This window comes from Azolla caroliniana, unplaced genomic scaffold (assembly GCF_043228905.1).
Source record: "Azolla caroliniana isolate FFs.n. ecotype wild unplaced genomic scaffold, voAzoCaro1.0.p SCAF_22, whole genome shotgun sequence".
Classification (NCBI taxonomy): domain Eukaryota; kingdom Viridiplantae; phylum Streptophyta; class Polypodiopsida; order Salviniales; family Salviniaceae; genus Azolla; species Azolla caroliniana.
In genome coordinates this window covers 9208200-9227658 of record NW_028230457.1, presented here as the reverse complement: position 1 = coordinate 9227658, position 19459 = coordinate 9208200, and the positions used below count along the sequence as shown (strand labels likewise).

Sequence of the window (19459 nt, the reverse complement as noted above, 5' to 3'; positions counted from 1 at the left end):
GGGAACCAAATACCGTCCTCATCTTCTTGGTTGACAACCCAACCGATCCCGGTCGGACTTGTATCTACCGTTATGTAGACGGGGGTGCCTTTCTCATAGACAGCCTTCTGGAGCGCCGGAGCTGCAGCAAGAGCCTCCTTCATTTATCGGACTAACTCCGTATGCTCGACTCGCCACTCGAATTTTTGCCCCTTTTTCAGCAACCCGTATAGCGGCTCAGCAACGTGGGCGTAATGCGGGATCCATATGTGGTAGAACTCGCATGCTCCCAAGAACCTCCGTACCTCCGTGACCAAGTTACAATCGGGCTTCATAGCGGAGATGGCTTCTACCTTGGCCGAAGATGGTTTCCGGCCATACGCCCCGCATAGATGTCCGACGACCATGATCTCCGATTGCCCGAAGGCCGATTTCTCCCCGGAGAAGGTGAGCCTCGCGTCCTCTAGTCTCTGCAGCACCCTCTCACAGTCGTCAATGTGTGTCGTCACGAATTTCCGGCATCCATCCGGTCCGATCGTTTCGTCCTTTTCCTCCACCGGACATCCCTTGACCGGGATGTCGTCCAAGAATGGCATGGTGATGTCCGGGATACAATCCCTCAGCACCTTGTTCATCGCATTCACCATGTGGGCCACCGAGTTCGTCCCTCCTTGCGGTAGGGTGCACATCCGCACTAGGTCGAGAGGAGTCCGCATCGTCGTAATGTCTCTGCTCTCTACGGCTAGTTGGAACTGATCGTACCCCAAGTACAGATCACCGACCGAGTAGATCGACCTTCCGGCGAAGGCCTCCACGAACTCGTCTATCGTTGGTCCGATTCCTGCGTTCCGAATGGTCACTCTGTTGACCGGCTGCAGGTCTTGAATGAAGCGCAACGTCCCGTTCTTCTTCGGTACAGTAAACCACCGGATCGAGTACAGGGCACTCAACGGTTCAAGGATGCCCATATTGACTTTCTGCCTCAATAGCTCCATCAGCTCCAGGATGTGAGCTCTCGGTACCGAAATTGGCTTGAGATTCCATGGTACATGCGGTACCGTGAATATCACCATCGGCTTCACGACTGTCGGGTCTACGCACCCGATTTCTTCCGGCGAGAATGTGAAGGCTTTCCCGTGCCTTCCGAGCATTCTCCGAAACCGGTCTTCTTCCGCCGGCAATAGGAACCCGCCCCCACCGATTTTGAGCTCCCGTAGCGTTCTGTCGGTGAAGGTGTGTCCTATGCAGGCCGGATCACGTAAACTGGGGTCCGATGCGACCCCCTCGATTCGCAACTCGCTGCCCTCCGGTAAGGGTGCCGCGACTGGCCTTACCTTCCGGTCCACAGTCTTGTACTTCGTGTTAACCCGGGCCGTCCAATCCGACTCGAGCCCTCGACTGAAGTCCGTGATGACTTCATACATCTCTTCTTAACAAACCGGTATCGTCCGGTCCTCTTTAAGGCCCTCTCCGACCACCTCTCGCAGTATTCCCAAGGTATCGTCGAAGGAGACCGCCTCCACGGCTCCGTTGATTTCCCCGCTGGGCCCGAGAACTCCGCACGCCCGAAGTCGCTCTTCCGCCCTTGTCTTTTCTCGGCCTACGACGCCGACTATCGTACACCCTCCGTTGTCGGAGAAACAAAACTTCCTACTTATGGTACAAGGATTCTTTGGTTTCACTTTTATCGTACATTTGTGGGGTTTTCCCGGAGTGTCCGGACTGTCGCGGCCCCACGCCTTGGCAGCCCTCTCTAAAAATCCTCTCGGTTCTCGCCACCGAGGGACTCGCGGTTTCGCTCGTGGTTGGGTCGTACCATCAGGAACTGGACCGAATGACGCCCGTCCTGGCTCTTGACCCTCACGTAAGCCGACCCGTTGTCCAGCACCTTGGTCTCCATTCGCGCCGCCGTAATGTACGGTTCCCCTAGAATGACCGGGTGCGAGGACGTTTCCTACACAAAGAAGTGTTGGTCTATTTCGACGTCGCCGATCTTGACTCGCACGTTTGGGTAGGCCCCGTGTAGTTCCTCGGTGGCGCGCGTCGCCGCCCGTATCTTCCACCCGTGCTTAGTGTTGATCGGCCATTTCCCCTTTTTGTAGAAGTCCATGGACATCAGGTTTATTTCCGAACCGTGGTCCACCAGTGCCACCACCGGTTCCTGAACATCTCCGATTTTCACCGGGGTTTCCGTGGTCACTCGGGCCCAGTGTGGCCTCAAATAGTGGCTCTCCGCCCACTCGTCTTCCAGCGCCATGTCCTCTATGTGCGCCGTCCGCACTTCCACCGGCTTGTTCGGTTCTACCTCCGTCGACAGCCTCTTCCTCTTCACCAAGTCCACGATGGAGTCGTGGAACTCCTTCTTGGCTATCCCGAGCACCTCTCGCAACGACAGTTCCACCTTGTTGTCGAGGATTCTTTCTTCCAGGACCTTTCGTAGGTCCGTGGTCCTTTCGATCTCCGTGCCCAACCAGTATCCGCCCTTCTTGTGGTTATCTCAGGCACTGGACTCACCGACCTCGTTCCGTTTCGGCCCGAATCGGGTTTCGTATCTCTGTGAGGGTCCGGCCCCTCCGTTTTTACCTACCCGTTTGTCTTCAAACAGAGCCTCGTAGTTCTGGCAAGCTGCTTCGACGAAACCCGTCTTTTCTTCGACCGGGTCACTCCACCCAGTTACCTCCTGGACCCGCTTCTCCGCGCGGTCCGCCTCGTCCCTCGTCAGCCCGTCTTCGGTTTCCAGTAAGGAGCCAACTTGCCCCCGATCCCGTGTGTCAACCGATTTGACAAACAGTAGGACACGACTTGTGTCCAGAACAGTCCGATCGAGCGCCGAAAGGCGCGCAAAGCGTTCCTCAAACTCCCGGAGGAGTACCGACGCATTTCTTCCTTTGTTGGGGGACTCCACCCACTCCATGAAGCTCCGCTTTGAAAGTCAAAGTGCGTCATCCAACCCGTATTTCTCCAGGAGCCATCCTTCGAACTCTTCCCAGGTCCGGCTCTCCGCCCGGACCTCGAGCACCTACGCATGGATGCCCGGCATCGCCACTCGAGGGAATCCGGCAAGACGTCTCTCTTCCGGAATATCCCACATCAACATCTCCGCCCGGTAGGACGCCAAATAACTTGTGACATCCTTTCCACTGAACCGGCCGATCGTATCGACGATCGCCTCAATAGCCCTGTCAAGGGCGTCGGTGCCCTCGCGCGCGCTCACTATCCGGTCCACGGCCGTAGCCATGGCCTCTGCAAGATCCGACCCCCTCATCTTCTGCTCCTCTGCCGCCTGTTTCACATCAGGTTCACCAGAGATGTCGCATTACTACACACGTGCGTGAGGAAACGAGGCGGGACCACCGGGGTCTTGAACCGAAGAGTAGGTGATAGAAGGGGAAAAGAGAAGGAGAGAGACGCTTGGTCACGTATGAGCCAAGAAACACAGGCGCGTGGCCCGTCAACACAAAAAACGCGAATGGACACAGAGACAGGGAGACACAAGTGTTTGTATATTAACGAATAACAAGTACACAGCAGAACACGTGAGCGGCTACAACCGAACAGGCCGGCGAACAGATGTCGATGCCTGTTCGTCTGCGCGCGAAATGGGGATAGGATGGAGGTGCTGCCGGAAGCACACAGGCGTTCCTCGAAGCAACGCGAGCCTCCCGAAACCTGCAGAGAAGAGCAATAGAAAACAGACAGAGGAGAAGCGTTCGGTTCCTGTCCAACAGCACTTCGTCCTCCTCAATGCGCGATCCCCTCTCCCTGCGTCTCCCTCTCCTTTATAGCATCAAGAAGGGAGCCGTCTCCCTCATTTACTTCCTACCTACCGAATCTAACTACCCAGGATCTCTCTCTGTACCTAATTCTCTATTATACACATTAAGAGCGCGCACACGTGAAGGGCCGGTTCATGTGCGCTATTCACTGATTGCGCCAGGGGACGATTTTCTTCACGACAACGTATGCTATCGCGCCGAGTATCCGAATGTGTGATAAGTCCGGCTTCTTTCCGAAGTATTTTTCGTGCGGAGTGACCTCATGCACGCCGGATGTTGTGCATCGGTTCATTAGGTAGACGGCCGTATTTGCAGCTTCAGCCCAATATGACTTGGGCATATGCTTCTCGTTCATCATGGCCCACGCTACTTCGAGGATGTGCCGATTTTTGCGCTCGGCTACTCCGTTTTGTTGCGGAGTGTGTCAGCAAGTGAATTCTTGTTGAATTCCTTCATTTCGGAGATACGCCATGAAGTCGTCCGAGAAGTACTCCTTGCCGCCATCCGATCGAAGACAACGTACATGTCTGCCCGTGGCTTTCTCGACTTCATTCTTGAAAGTTTGGAAGTGTCCGAACACTTCGCTCTTTTGCCGCATTGGGTACATCCAAGTGTGCCTAGAGAAGTCGTCGATAAAGAGCACGTAATATCAGCATCCGCCGAATGTAGTCGTCTGCGTCGGTCCCCATACGTCGGAATGGACTACGTCGAGTAGACCTTTGCTCACGTTCCGCTCTTTCGGGAATGGGTGCATACATTCCACCACGATCTTCGTAGTCGGAGTTGTTCCCGTACATTCCGCTATACTCTTCGTAGTCGGAATTGTGTGCGTAATTCGTGAGTTGTCGGCTTGTGGAAGCCGATTCACGCATCTTCTTTCGGCACTCTTCTTCGTGGTGGCCGAGCTTTCCGCAATATCCGCATTCGGTTGCATTTTGACGGCTCGGGCCAGAGTGGAAGCTCCCCCTTCTTGCGAAGGTTCCTCGTTGGCCTCCGTTTTGCGGCCGAAATTGGGACGTGTTGTCATAGGTCGGACCTCGTCCGCCTTGTCCTTGGCCAAATCGGTCTCTCGCTCGTCCGCGTCCTCTTCCTCCATTAGAGTGCGTGTAGAGCATGTGGCCTTCCGACTCATTGCTCCTTGTACGCACATGGTTTTCTTCGACCAATAGCATTGATTGGAGCTCGAAGAAGGAGGGAGATTTCTCCCGTGCTAGAATGACGATTTGCATCGCGCCAAACCATGGTGCGAGGCCGCCGAGGCATATTTGCACCATCTCATCATCTTCTATACTTACGCTTATTGAGCCGAGCAAGTCGCAAAGCTCCTTGATCTTCAAGGTGTATGTCGTGATGGACATGTCCCTTTGTTTAATGTTGTTCAACTCTTGGTGGAGTTGAAGCTTCCTCGCGGTCGTGTTGGTGGCGAAAATCTTTCGTAGATTTTCCCATGCCTTGTTCGGCATCTTGGCTTCGCGAATGTAGCCGAGCATGTGATCGTGAACACATGTCGCCAAGCAATACATCACGCGGCTTGCGGCTTGCTCCCATGTCGCGTATTCGGGAGCCGCTTCGGTAGGTCGGTCTTCATGCGCTCCTTTGATGTAGCTCCAATAGCCTTGTTCGACAAGGTATTGGTGCATTTTGTACTCCGAAGATGCGAAGTTGTTTCGATCCAACTTCTCGGTAGGGAGAGCACTCCCCATTTGAGTATTCATTATGTCGATTCTTCTTCTTCTTCTTCTCTCTTCGAATGTGAGCTATGTAGCAAAGCTACGATAGCGATGAGCCGGTTCTTGGTCGTTGGCGTGGAGCACAACACACGATCATGATGAGGCGAATGGGCTAGATCGAGCTACCAAATCGCTCTGATACCATGTAAAGAATCAACAGATGGATTCTTGTGAAGCGGAATAGGTGTGAATTGTGTGTGTGTGTGTGTGTGTGTGTGTGTATGAGATAGAGAGAGAGAGAGACATAGAGTATACGCAAGGTTAAGTATATTAACAAAGGAGAAAGACACAACATTATACAAGGAGGGAGGAGGGTGCTTTATATAGTCACCCTCTCTCTTCATTAACTACATGACTCATGGAGCATGGGGAATGTGAAAGCTCATAAGTTATGTGTCATACAATATGATTCTATGACTCATACTAAATGTTAGAATACAAAGAGGTGACATAATGGTGACTCTTGACCGTTTGAGTGTCTATTCACTCTCAAGGTGAGTTCACACACTAGACCAAGTTGAGCTTGATTCTCAACATCAACTTTTTATAAGTCCTTAGAATCTGTATTGCAAAAGTAAAATATTTTAAATTTTGAACACACTGAATTACTAAAATTGTATTTTGACTAGAGTCTACCAATGAAGAGAGTTAAGACTCAAATGAGAGTCAATTGGTGAAGAGAACTAGGAGTGAAATGAGCTCCTGGAATCAAGTGACCTAGCAACAGAGATGAACTACTGAACACCAAATGGCTCTCCTAGGTTAGGGCCCATGTACTAACACATGTATGTGCATGTCCACGTCAACATCAAATGTGGTGAGAAATGGAAAGTAAATAATAATGAAGTTCAAATGATGTAGGAGAAAGATAAAATAGATTTTGAATCGAAATAGATGGTATGGTTTATGTGGGTAAAGTGCGTGACAAGGAGTGCATTAGATATTGTTGATGGATTGGTGGTTGAAGGGAAACTTAAAATTCTAGAATCCTATCTATTATATATATTCACTTAGAAGCGTGTGGGCTATAATCTCATTATATCGACCCTACAAATGTTGTCACATGTTGGTGCTATGCTTAATATACATAAATATATGCATCTTCATTGATTAATTGTGTGTTCTAATGTGACCTTATGCTCTCTTTGTTGTTTTCGCAAGTCAACAAAAAAACCTCTACTTGTCCTGTTGGCTCCCTTCTCCAATGCATCTTAAATCTAATTTTTTATGATTAAAAACCAAATTGGGAGTTCAAGCTATGGGGATCAATGTAAAGGAGTCAAGGTTGGCTGAACATGCCACCTACATGTTACTTTAATTATCTAGCGCACAATAGTGTTGGCCACCAAGAATTCTAAATTTTGTTGATAAGGTATACATACTTATTAACTTAGCAGTGTTTGCCTCGCTCAAAGGCTAATTATGAGATTTAGGCTTGAATGTTTATGATCTACATCGAAAGAATCAAATGCCCAAATGGTTTAACATGTAGGTCAAAGCAACAACTTTTTGCGCAGCAAATTGATTTTTCACATTGAATGAGATATAGGGAACAAATTTAACACGTCAAAACATAGACCATACTTTAAAATGAAGTACCAAGGCATCATCACAAAGTCATCTCATTTGTTCACACAACGAGAGTTTTATTGATACACAATAGTGTCTAGTTGTTATCAGATAGTTTATCACATGTGATGTGGCAATGGCAAGATTTATTTACCTTTTAGGCATTAAAAGCAATAAATAATATCAAAGTGTCGTACCTTAGCCTACTTTATACAGGTGTGCATTACCATATGACGTCGTTGTGCTTCTCATGGGGCACACTCCCAATTTGTTTGCTCTATATTTTGCATCTTTTTGAAATTGAACCATGGGTCGCGAATCAAAATGATGTGTCTTGGTAAATGGCGCTCCCCAACCAACAATCGAGCAGGAAAGAGACTTAAAATTGAAGGTTCCCCCCATGTTTCCTTCTCTTTTTTAACACGTGAATTGGAAAAAAATATATCATTGCTATCTTAATAAGTGAAGCGGCTCTTCACTTTCTCAATGAGCCAAAGGTGCTTGAATTCAAGGGCAGGTTGGCCCATGGCACAAGAGGGCCCATAAGAGCCCCAAATGGATGTAGCTCAACAGGTAACAGAAAGAGAGAGAAAAACAAATGGATGTAGCTTAGTTAGTAAGGTTGCCCAATGGAGACGAGGTGGTCATGGGTTTGACCCTGATGTAGTGCCCCTAGTGTAAATGACTTACCACTAGGGTAAGCTAAGATAAAGAGAGATATATCGATTCGTCTTGCCTGCTGGCAATTCAACATGTTCCACTAATTAAGATAGAGAGAGATCTATCGATCGTCTTGCCTTGCCCACTAGCAATTCAAAGTACCCATGTAGTGTAGATAGTGGGTGACCATATTCTATTCTGACACCCATTATAAGTGATGTTTTTCACGTACATTTATTAATATGATTGTGTGTTTTCACGAGAGAGAGAGAGAGAGAGAGAGAGATGAGAGAGAGAGAGAGGAGAGAGAGAGAGAGAGAGAGAGAGAGAGAGAGAGAGAGAGAGAGAGAGAGAGAGAGAGAGAGAGAGAGAGAGAGAGAGGGAGAGAGAGAGAGAGAGAGAGAGAGAGAGAGAGAGAGAGGAGAGACCCCGACCCCAGATGGATGTAGCTCAGTTGGTAAGGTTGCCCAATGGAGACCAGGTGGTCATGGGTTCAACCCCTACATTCCACAGTGGCATCTAGTGAAATAGAGATATACATGAAGTATATAATAAAGAGGTGAGGAAATTGGGTTTTGAACCCAAGACACAGTGCTTGTAGTGTTATCGACTTACCACTAGGGTAAGCTAATTACGATAAAAGAGAGAGAGAGACTCTGGATCCCGATCCTTGAGATCATGTCACGACATCTATAAGGATTTCATGAGGCAAGATGTAGTGGCGGCGAATTTTGGCTGCTCCATCGTCCGTCCATGTGGCTTGGCTTAGTGTCGGTCCTCCACACGCGTGTGCTTTATATTAACAAAAAAAGATGACCATGTGGTCCATGGGGAGGGGTAGAATCTGGAAATATCCAGAAATTAAGATTCTCGTGTGTGTGTGTGAGGGGACCCGGGAGGGGTAAGAACATGCAAATTTCTAAAAAGCGTGCGACACAGAGTATCTTTAGAATCTCTCTCTGTCTCTCTCTTTTGGTTCTGCTTTTTGTGGAGAAAAGAAGAAGAAGAAGAATAAGAAGAAGAAAACACATAACGACAAATAAAGAAGGAAAACGAAAATGATGATAAATAATAATTGAGATACAAACGATTTATTTAGCCCCCTCTTCTACTTATTTCTTTCTTTCTTTACTTATTTGCTGTTATTTATTTATTTATTTATTATTGTTTTCATTTGCTTTCTTTTTTAAAATTCTGGAAATTATATATAAATAATATGATTTTAATTTTAATTTTAATTTTTAGCCCTCTTCTACTTTAATTTATTTATTTTTTGCTTTTTCTCTTTTATTTATCTATTTATTTTCGGTTTCATATTGCTCACTTTTTAAATTTTTTAAATTTTATTATTGTGCATTTTCCTACTTTTCCATCTGATTTTATTTTAGACCTCATCTATTTTCTTTTATTTAATTTTGTTTGCTCTTTTCTCTTTTATTTCTTTATTTCTTTATTTTCATTTTCATTTCTCTTATTATTATTATTATTATTATTAATTATTATTTCTGGAAAATTGTATATAAATATAATGGCATTTCCTATCTTCCGTCCGATTCTCTCTCTGTGTATCTTCTTCTTCTTCTTCTTCTTCTTCTTCCATCGTTTCTCTCTCTCTTCTCTCTCTCTGTGTTTCTCTGTGTTTTTTGCTTCAGATCGCCATAGCCAGCCATGGAAGCTCCTCCTACAGTCCCCGAGAAGCGCTTCTTGGCCTCCCCTCTTCTGCCTTCTTCTCCTGCTCTCCCTCACCACCTTCTCTCCCATCCCACGAAGAGCCCTTCCGCTCCTGCTCAGACCCATGGCTTCGGCGATCCTCATCACATTGTAGATCATTTCGACCGCCTGATCAGCCTCGTCTCTGTCGACTCTGAATCAGAGGAAGCAGGCGAACAAAACGAAGAATTTGATCAAGAAGAAGGGGAGAAATCCTCGTCTGGTTCTTCTTCTCCTACATTTTCGCTGGGACGAGATATGCACTACGATTGCCACCCGATCACGGAACCTGGCGTCGATGATGAACTCACTGGAGATAAAGAAGCTTTCATGGCTGGTGTTCTTGCTAGATACCGCAAAACGCTTGTGGAACGCACTAAATATCATCTCGGTAATATTCTCGACCTTCCATTCCTTTTCTCTTTTCCTTCTTCCGCAGCAGATCTGAAACTTCCATGCCTGTTCTACAATTATTCTTGATCTACATAAATATACGCAAAAGTCTACCTTGCACACATCTCTCTACACCGTTATATTCTCTCATCTGTACTATCTTTTATCTTTCTTTCTTTTCTTGGTCTATACACGACGCCTCCATACACTTATCATCGCCTACACTGTAATCTTGCATCAGGATTGGTAGATTCACATGCAAGCGTAGCATATTACACAGCTTATATTTCAGGTCCAAGATGGTTATTTCCTCCACCATTTTCATCCAGGCATTCATGCACATAAATATGTTTTCTTCACAAAATTCCACTTCTAACAACCGTTTCTGGCAACTTCCCTTTCGAATTACACCTCGATACACAGTCTCTTCTTCATAAATTAGAATCGTTCTAAATTTTATATCTGAGGAAGCCTAGCATATTCTAACACATTTATCTTTGAAATCTTCAAGTAATTCATTGTTGCACTGTATTCTCACACTATTTGTTGTTTCATGTTTGAACCAGAACCTTTCGGGTATCTCTTATGAGTTCCAAGATGATTTCTTCCTCTTTATTCCATAATTTTCCAGGCATACATACACAAACAGATGTGTTTATTTACACAGTTCTGGTTTTTTCTCTTGTGACCGCATTTTACTATGTCGATCTATACCTACGTCCACAATTCTCTTCATAATTTAGTAACCTTTTGTGTACTTGATCTTTGCACGACATAATATGTCCAGCATGTGATTTCTCAACATCCAAATTTATGCTTTCCTCCACTTTATTCTAACAGCATTGTGACTATTTTGAAAATAGACCAGAGAAGATTGATGAAAGTCATAAGAACAAAAATAAAACTCAGATTTAGGCTGCTTATACTTTTCATGAGTCTTTGAACTTTTTTTCGGTCAATTCCTTGTGTTAATCTGATGATGTCAATGACTATTGTGGAAGGAATTTGTTTTTCGTCTTATATTTCCCTTCTGTAATTGTTGCATTTGTCATTGATGACATCAGAAGATTGGTGCAGTATTTTGAATGTGAACTTACCAATAACAAGCTAACAAGGTTGATTTGATATGATGATTTGAGAGTGATGTTTAATATTGTCTTATTGCTTTGTGTTTGGCATTTGATGTACAATTTAAGAAAGTTGTTACAGCTTTTTGGTCGCTAACTAATCTTATTTCAGGTTATCCCTTGGACTTCGATTATGGAGCATTGTCACAGCTGCAGCACTTCTCTATCAACAATTTGGGTGATCCATTTATCGAAAGCAACTATGGTGTTCACTCGAGGAAATTTGAGGTTGGAGTATTGGACTGGTTTGCTCAACTCTGGGAAATCGAAAAGGAAGATTACTGGGGATATATTACAAACTGTGGTACAGAAGGAAACCTCCATGGCATACTTGTCGGGTATATGCTCGTGAATTTCTCCACATTGGTTCTTATAACCAGCATTGAATTATGCTTGTTGAATTGTGCTTACATGGTGGTTTGTTCCGATGGTTCTATAGGAGGGAGGTATATCCAGATGGCATTCTTTATGCTTCCAAAGAATCTCATTATTCCATTTTCAAGGCAGCACGAATGTATAGAATGGAGGTTGTGAAGGTGGAGACTCTCATATCAGGTGAAATTGATTGTAAAGATTTGAGGTCTAAACTCGAGGAGAGAAAAGACAAACCAGCAATACTCAACGTCAACATTGGTAATTGATTTCGTTTCCTTGGTCTTTGTTCTGTCATATTATATTTTATATGGCTATGCAAATCAATGATTGTGGTTTTGAAGGAGACATTCAATTTATATTCAGGTACAACTGTTAAAGGAGCAGTGGATGATTTAGATCTAGTGATTACAACATTATTGGAGACTGGTTTCACCGAGGATCGTTTTTATATTCATTGTGATGGAGCCTTATTTGGTCTTATGATGCCTTTTGTCAAAAAGGTAAATAATTATTAATTTGATTTTTTTGTTTTTGGTTGTTAACTATGCCACTCTCTATACATAGAGGATGAGGGGTTGTAGACGGATCACTTGTAGTTGCTGTTAATTGTCAAATTCGGACTCTCTGAGATTGTTTTGTTTCTTATGTCAGGCTCCAAAGGTGACCTTCAAGAAGCCGATCAGCAGTGTGAGTGTCTCTGGACATAAATTTGTGGGGTGCCCTATGCCATGTGGTGTTCAAATCACAAGAATGGAACACATAAATGTGTTATCAAGGAACGTGGAGTATCTTGCATCGAGAGATGCAACTATAATGGGTAGTAGGAATGGTCATGCACCCATATTCCTGTGGTATACACTGAATAGGAAAGGTTATAGAGGATTTCAGAAAGAGGTTCAACGTTGCCTTCGCAATGCTCACTATCTTAAAGATCGGTTGCGAGAGGCAGGATTTGGCGCCATGCTGAATGAGCTTAGTAGTACTGTAGTCTTTGAAAGACCTCAAGACGAGTCTTTCGTTCACAAATGGCAACTTGCTTGCCAAGGCAATATCGCACATGCTGTTGTAATGCCTAGTGTTACGGTTGATAAGCTTGATGCCTTTGTTGAAGATTTAATTCGAAGCAGATTAAGCTGTTTCCCTGATGGCAAAATCATTGCTCCTTGTATTGCTAATGAGATAGGGGAGGAGAATTGTGCTTGTTGTATTCAGCGCAAGCAATCAACAGTTTGATGGTGAATCTGGTGGTGAATGGCTTTATAGGATGATGTGTAGATAGGATCTTTGACTTATCATTAGTTATATTTGACTTATCATTAGTTCCATTAATTGATGGTTTGCTAAACTGCAAATTATGATATGCTTTTTTTATAAGGCCAGTTTTGGCTTGTAATCTTAGATATTTCGGGAGTTGGTTTTTCCCATTGTTTCAAAATTTTAAGAACTGATTTCATTTGTTGTTTAAAACTTCAGAATACTTATGGTGCTCACTTCATTATGGAAGTACTTCACATGTTGAAGTTTAAGCTGTTCTTCAATGAATGCCACAGTAAGATGATCACAGGTGATTGTATTTCCACATGATACTACAAAAAAAAAAATGATCAAAGAGGGCAATGATACGTTTGTTAACAATTGCTACTAGCACCTCTAGTGGTTTAGGTAGTTTAATTGGTCAGATAAGATCTAAGATCCCCCTCTGTTTGTGATTCACACACTGCTTAACAGTGAGGTTTCAAGTTATAAAACTAAATCATGTGCAACCTGAAACTTCTTTGAGCCACAGCTTTAAAAAGGTCTCTATTTGTCCCATTTTAAGACCAACTACTGAGCAAGTAGATTCTTACTCTGGATGAGTGGCTATAGTTTAACACAAAATCTAAGGACAATTGTTATCTAAACATATGATTTTTCGCTGCTTGTGGGTTCTTGGCTAATATTGCATATTGTAGGTATCTTATTTGTGACATTAGCACTACCGGAGGGTGGCATTCTAGGGTTTTCTTACTCTTCTTGGGTTTTTCTTACTTGCATGCTGGAATAAATAGGCAAAGCTTGAGGTAGTCTTGCTAATTTGTTTTGTCGAAAGTTCAGGAAAATAAGCATGGGTTTGATGAAAGCCTAATGGAAAATGCGATTGATTGTCTTGTAGTTTTTTTTCCTTATCGGCTTAACTTAATATGGTGGAAAAGGAAGTATTACATTACAAATGGTGCATTGCAACTTGTTGCTTACCCACAGGGACTGTTTAGTATGGTTTGCCACATCAAAGGGAGGATAGCTATACTTATCCAATATATATCCACTGGAAAATCATGTTGAACTACCTAGTTTGTGGGCATATGGCTAATTCATTGCCTTTTTGGAACCCACCCCCTTGATTTTTGCTTGCTTGCACAAGTGGACAAAGGAAAAATAGGCTTGCTTGCACACACGATCAGTCAACTATTTTTCCACCTACAATAGAAAAATGCACAACAAAGAAAAAAGAACAAAACGCACAGAGCACACACCCACCAAATCACCACAACCAACCCAAGGCCACACCATCCCCACCTTCATTCACATTCGCTTCACTTCGTGCCCTCCCCACCTCCATAGTCACCTCTGTCTGTTTATACCCCCATCACCCTCGTTCGATGCACATGAGTTTTGCCAACATAATCGTCCATCATGGGGGTTAGCATTCGACTTAAATAAAGGACCAACATGGCATCCTCCCTTCAGCCTACAAATGGAACGAGATTTTGAAACTATGATCGACATCTAGTGCACATCCGCCTATGTTAATTTTAGTGGATCACCACCTTCCCTCTATTGAATATGATATGCGGAAGAATATGTGAGGACCTACAAAGTGATGTCAAGCAAACAACGTGTGTACAAGACAGAGAAGTAGAATGTGCACAATATGAAGGAAAGTAAGAAGCAAGAGAACTTAGATGAAGCTCTAATGGAAACTTGTTATTCTCTTCTATAAATATCTATACAATGTTATATTTGGGCTTATATATACGCAAGCCCTAACTTGAGAACGTGTTCACACTTACAGATACAATTTGGAAGGAGTTGGCCTTTTATGTCAACAAACTCCCCCATAAAAGGGCTACTCTTCCTATGTATATAGATAGTTGGGGTTATCTCCCCCATGAACCTAGATTACAGTTTTAATCTATAGTTATAGTTGTATACATACAAGGTAGTCGACATTCGACGGAATCTATGGCGGTAAAGTTGGAATAAAGCCTGACTCAATTAGTCATCAGGATTGTATGTCGTTCGGGGGTCGGCTTGTTTGAGTCAGCCAGGTCGATTGGTTCAGATAAACTTGTGTCCGAATTGGCTAATTTGTTCAGATAAGCATGTGTCCAATTTCGACTCTCAGCCTCTGGTCGATCGTATGCTTCTTGCTAGGACTTGCTCTTGTGCTCCCCATTGGATCCTCAATCAGTCCTCGGCTCCGCTTGCCCCTCGATCTTCTTCTCTCTAGTCATTCTCCTTGTAGTCATTCTCCTCTGTGAATCGCAATAGATGGTCAGCACTGGATGATCGTTTTTGCTCTTTGACGACATGTCAGCCGAGAGTCAGTGTAGCCATATTACTTCCTTTGTTGCTTTCGATATGGCAATGTACTCAACCTCTATGGTTGACAAGGTTGTGCACTCTTGCAATTTCGACCTCCATGGTTTGGTGTCGCAACCATAGGTGAGTATATAGCATGATGTCAACTTCTGATTGTCTGGATTGTCGGCATAGTCAGAGTCTGTATAGCCTCGACTTCAGGCGGATTGGCCGATCTGAAAGTTAGTTGTACACCTTCGGTTCCTCGCAAATACCTGATGATGTGCTTGATAGCCTCCCAATGCTTCCATCCTAGGTTCGACATGTACTAGCTGACAACCCCTACGACATATGCAAGGTCAGGTCGGGTTGCCACCATTGCATACATGATACTTCCTATGGTGGATGTGTAGGGTATCTTTCCATTGAGCTTTCTCTCCTCGTTAGTCAAAGGAGAGTCCTTGTCTGTTAGCCATGTCGATGTCGGGAGGGGAGTTGGTGTCGGCTTAGCATTCTCCATGTTACACCTTCTAAGCACCGTTCGTATATAATCGGACTGGGAGACCCAGAGAGTCTTTGTCATCCGATTTAGCTTGATCCTCATGCCCAAGATATGTTAGGCTTGTTTGAGTTCCTTCATTGAAAATTTATTATGAAGGATCCACTTTAATCTTCTGATTTTTACTTGATTGCTCCCTGCAATCAGCATATCGTCGACTATAGGATCAGGTAGATCCGGAACACGTCGGCCCATTGCTGAATGTACATGCATGGGTCGAAGTCCGACCGGTCGTAGTCGAGCAGCCAAATATAGTATCAAACTTCTGATACCACATTCTCGGTGCTTGCTTGAGGCCATATAGGCTCTTCTTCAGCTTGCAAACAAAGTGACTTTGCTCCCCTGTCGTCGTGAAGCTTGCCGGTTGAGACATGTAAATGTCTTCATCTCGCTCTCTGTGTAGGAAGGTCGTCTTGAAATCAAGTTGTTTAAGCTCTAGGTCTTCGATCACCACGACCCCGAGTAGGAGCCAAAGGGTGGTCATCTTGACTACCGGCGAGAAGATCTCATCACAGACGACCCCACGTTCCTATTTAAAACTTTGGCGATGAGTCGAGCTTTAAATTTGGGTTTCTCCGAATCGGATACATATTTGTATTGAATCTTGACCTTTGCAGGGTAATGGCTTTCTTCCAGCTGGTAATTCGACCAACTCCCATGTCTTATTTTCCTTGATCGAGTCCATCTTGGATCTCATGGCTTGTAGCCATGTGTCAATGTCTAGTGCGACGATTGCTTCCTCATAGGAGCTTGGTTCACCTACATCCGTGCAGTTGACGTAGTCAAGGCCCAGTTGATAGAACTCTGTGGGCCTTCTGACTCGTCCAGATTTCCTGGGTGCCAAAGTTGTCGGTTCGGATCCTTCGATCTGCACTATCAGTTGGCTGATATTACTTGAACCATCTTCAGGAATTCTTTGGAATGACTCGCCCCTACAATAGGATTTTGGTGACGTCGAATCATCCTCCCCTTCTTCGGGATCGATTGACAGAGGGGTAGAGTACTTGGCCAAACTAATTCGGCTTTTCGTCCCTTTAGCCTTATTGGGTGTGTCGGTTGAATCGACTCTATCGTTTTCAACTCGACACTTTCTTGGTTTTGCCTTTTTTGACTCTAATCAATTCGGCTTTTATCAATCCTTTAGTCGAATCAAATTCAACTAGTGGACCTCTTGCCGATTCGGATTCAGTAGGGAATTTGCAAGCTCGGTCGATTTCAACTATTTGTCGAATTGCCGATTCGGCCTGGTCGTTCGACCCTTCTATGACCAATCTATCAAGGTCAAATGAGACCTTTTTACAAAATTTCGTTGGTTGGGTCTGATCGGAGAGTATTGAGTCTTCATTAAAAACTATGTCGCTAGTCTAGATCAATTTCCGGTTCTTCGGATCCCATTGCCGACAGCCAAAGTCCCCATCTATGTCGTAGTCGAGAAATATACAATTAAGTGCATGGGGTGCCATCTTGGTCCTTTTATCCCATGGGAGAGTATGGAATGGTTCTTTGATGCCGGATTTTTTTGGGGGATAGGTATTGTTTGAAGGCTAGGGAGGTGTATTCACCTTAGTTGTCAGACCTGAGCGTCTTCACTCAGTGTCTTGATTGGTTCTCCACGTTGGTTAGCCACCGAGAGAAGACTTGAAACGCTTCATCCTTGGACTTAATTGAGTATCCAAACACTTTTCGTTATAGTTATCTATGAACGTGATGAAGTACCGAGAGTAGAGCCACCTAGAGATGTCTCGGGCATCGGCCCACATATGTCGGTGTGGACTAATTCTAGGGGTTGTTGTATCGTCTCATAATGAAGAGAGTGCGGACTTTAGGTCTGTTTCTCGTTACAACAATGCTTGCAAAAGTCTGCCTTTGTTTGGAGCTTCGGGATGTAACCGATCATCATTAGTCGGTCGAGTCCGGCTTGGGACATATGGTCGAGTCGGCCATGCCATAAGTTCAATTCAGACGAATCGGCCACATTCATGACCCTTTCTGGACTGATCATCATCAACGAGTACAAGTTGTTGTACTTGTATCCGCAGTTGATTTTCATATTTCCTCGACTAATCGTCCATGAAGACTCACTTAGAGTCGTCCAATACCCGGCTTCAGCTAGCATGCCGATGGAGACTAGACTCCTTTTTACCTCAGGTACGTGCTAGACTTGGTGCATGATGATTGAATTGTCATTTGGCAATTGAATGGGGATCTCGCTGATCCCTGCTATTACGCATTCCTGCCCATTGCCGTGTCGGACTGTGCTGCTAGCTCCGGCCAAATAGTTCAAAAACCATTTCATATCAGGGGCCATTTGAAAGATGGTGCCAGAGTCCAGCAACCACGTTCGTGCATGATGCGCACTATATAGAACTTCTCCAATTGTAGAGTCCTCCAAAGAAAGGATTTCTCTCAATCGGCAGACGACAACATTTACTTGGTTGTCGGTAGTAGAACGGTTCGAAGTAGAGTGTCCTTGTGTTTGATTTAATCACCGACCATTCTACTTTTTTTTATTGACCAGTTGTTGGAAACATTGTGACCAATTTTTCTGCAATGGGTGCAGAAAACACTTGATCAATTATTCCTCGACTTCGACCATTGTTGAATATCCCTCCTTCTCAGCCAATTAGGACTTCAGTCGGCTCTCTCGGTTGACTCAGTCGAGTGATGAGCTTTTGCTGAATCGTTGATGGTGAGACCCATCGATTTTCGTCGAATGTCCTCAGTGAGGACTTGTCCAATCATTTCGTCTAGATTCAATTTTGGACGGTTGTTGGTCAATGTCATGCAGAATACTTCTCAACTTGTCAGCAAGCTCAAAAGAAGGGCAAGGGATTTAACTTCTTCTTCGAAGTTAATCCCTTGGGAGGAGAGCTCAAACAACACCGGGCTGAAGATGTTGATGTGGGAGGTCGCCGGATCTGTCTCTCTCATCTTCATATTTAACAACTGTCGGATCAATATGAGCTTCGACGAGGAGGACTTCCTCTCATAAACGGCTTGAAGTTTCTCCCACAAAGAGAATGTCAATGTCTCCTTTGCCATGCAAAAATAGACATTTTCGGCCAATTGCATTCGAATGGTCGACCTTGCTATCTCATCCATAGATCGCCACTCTTCAGTTGACATCGAAGTTGGCTTGGAGTTACGCCGTATTGCTTCGATTTGTCACCGGATGATGAGAACATCCTACATCATCTCCTTCCATAGGGCAAAGTTCTTTCCGTCGAATTTCCCGATTTCCACGCTTGTGTCAGATGTAGAAGCCATCTTCTGGAAGTAAGGTTTTGTTGGCCTGATCTTTTCTTTCGGCTAGTTCTTACTTTTTTTACAGCTTTATGTTGTTCGTTGCTACCGGACAACAAGGACACTTTGATACCAAATGTTGAATATGATATACGGAAGAATATGTGAGGACTTGCAAAGTGATGTCAAGCAAACAACGTGTACAAGACAAAGAAGTAGAATGTGCACAATATGAAGGAAAGTAAGAAGCAAGAGAACTTAGATGAAGCTCTAATGGAAACTGGTTATTCTCTTCTGAAACTATCTATACAATGTTATATTTGGGCTTATGTAAACTCAATCCCTAATTTGAGAACGTGTTCACACTTAAGGATACAGTTTTGAAGGATTTTGCCTTTTATGCCAACACCCTCTTCACTAGTTATGTCACCTCCATGTGGTTCTCTAGCAAATTCAAGGAGTTCTTCACAACCATAGACCAGATGCAAAATATCTGACTTGTCACCTGTGAAGTCAGTTTTTGTTCGAAAGAAAATATTGTTGTTGTAAAAGAATATGTGCCGAGCGTTAGGTAGGAGGACATGGTCCGTTATCCAGAAGATCAATAGTTACATAAACATACAGTATAGTGTGCTCAAAGTGCACTCGACCCCTCTAATCCGACGATCCTTGACTCATCTGGTTCTATCGCGTTCCCGTTCACAAGTGGAAGAATCGCGCATTCCACTTGTAGAATCTTCTTGAAAATATCCAAATATACCCTCTCTACAAAAATTG

At 44.4% G+C, this 19459-nt stretch overlaps 1 protein-coding gene across 1 annotated transcript; it reads left to right on the top strand.

The window, feature by feature from the left end:
- The first annotated feature begins 9380 nt into the window (after positions 1–9380).
- Positions 9381–12778, top strand: LOC147849942 (serine decarboxylase-like). Its single transcript, XM_087337051.1, has 5 exons — positions 9381–9815; positions 11057–11282; positions 11384–11577; positions 11683–11819; positions 11971–12778. The coding sequence occupies exons 1-5, from the start codon at positions 9383–9385 to the stop codon at positions 12550–12552; spliced, it is 1572 nt and encodes a 523-aa protein (XP_087193177.1). The 5' UTR covers positions 9381–9382; the 3' UTR covers positions 12553–12778.
- Positions 12779–19459: the final 6681 nt, after the last annotated feature.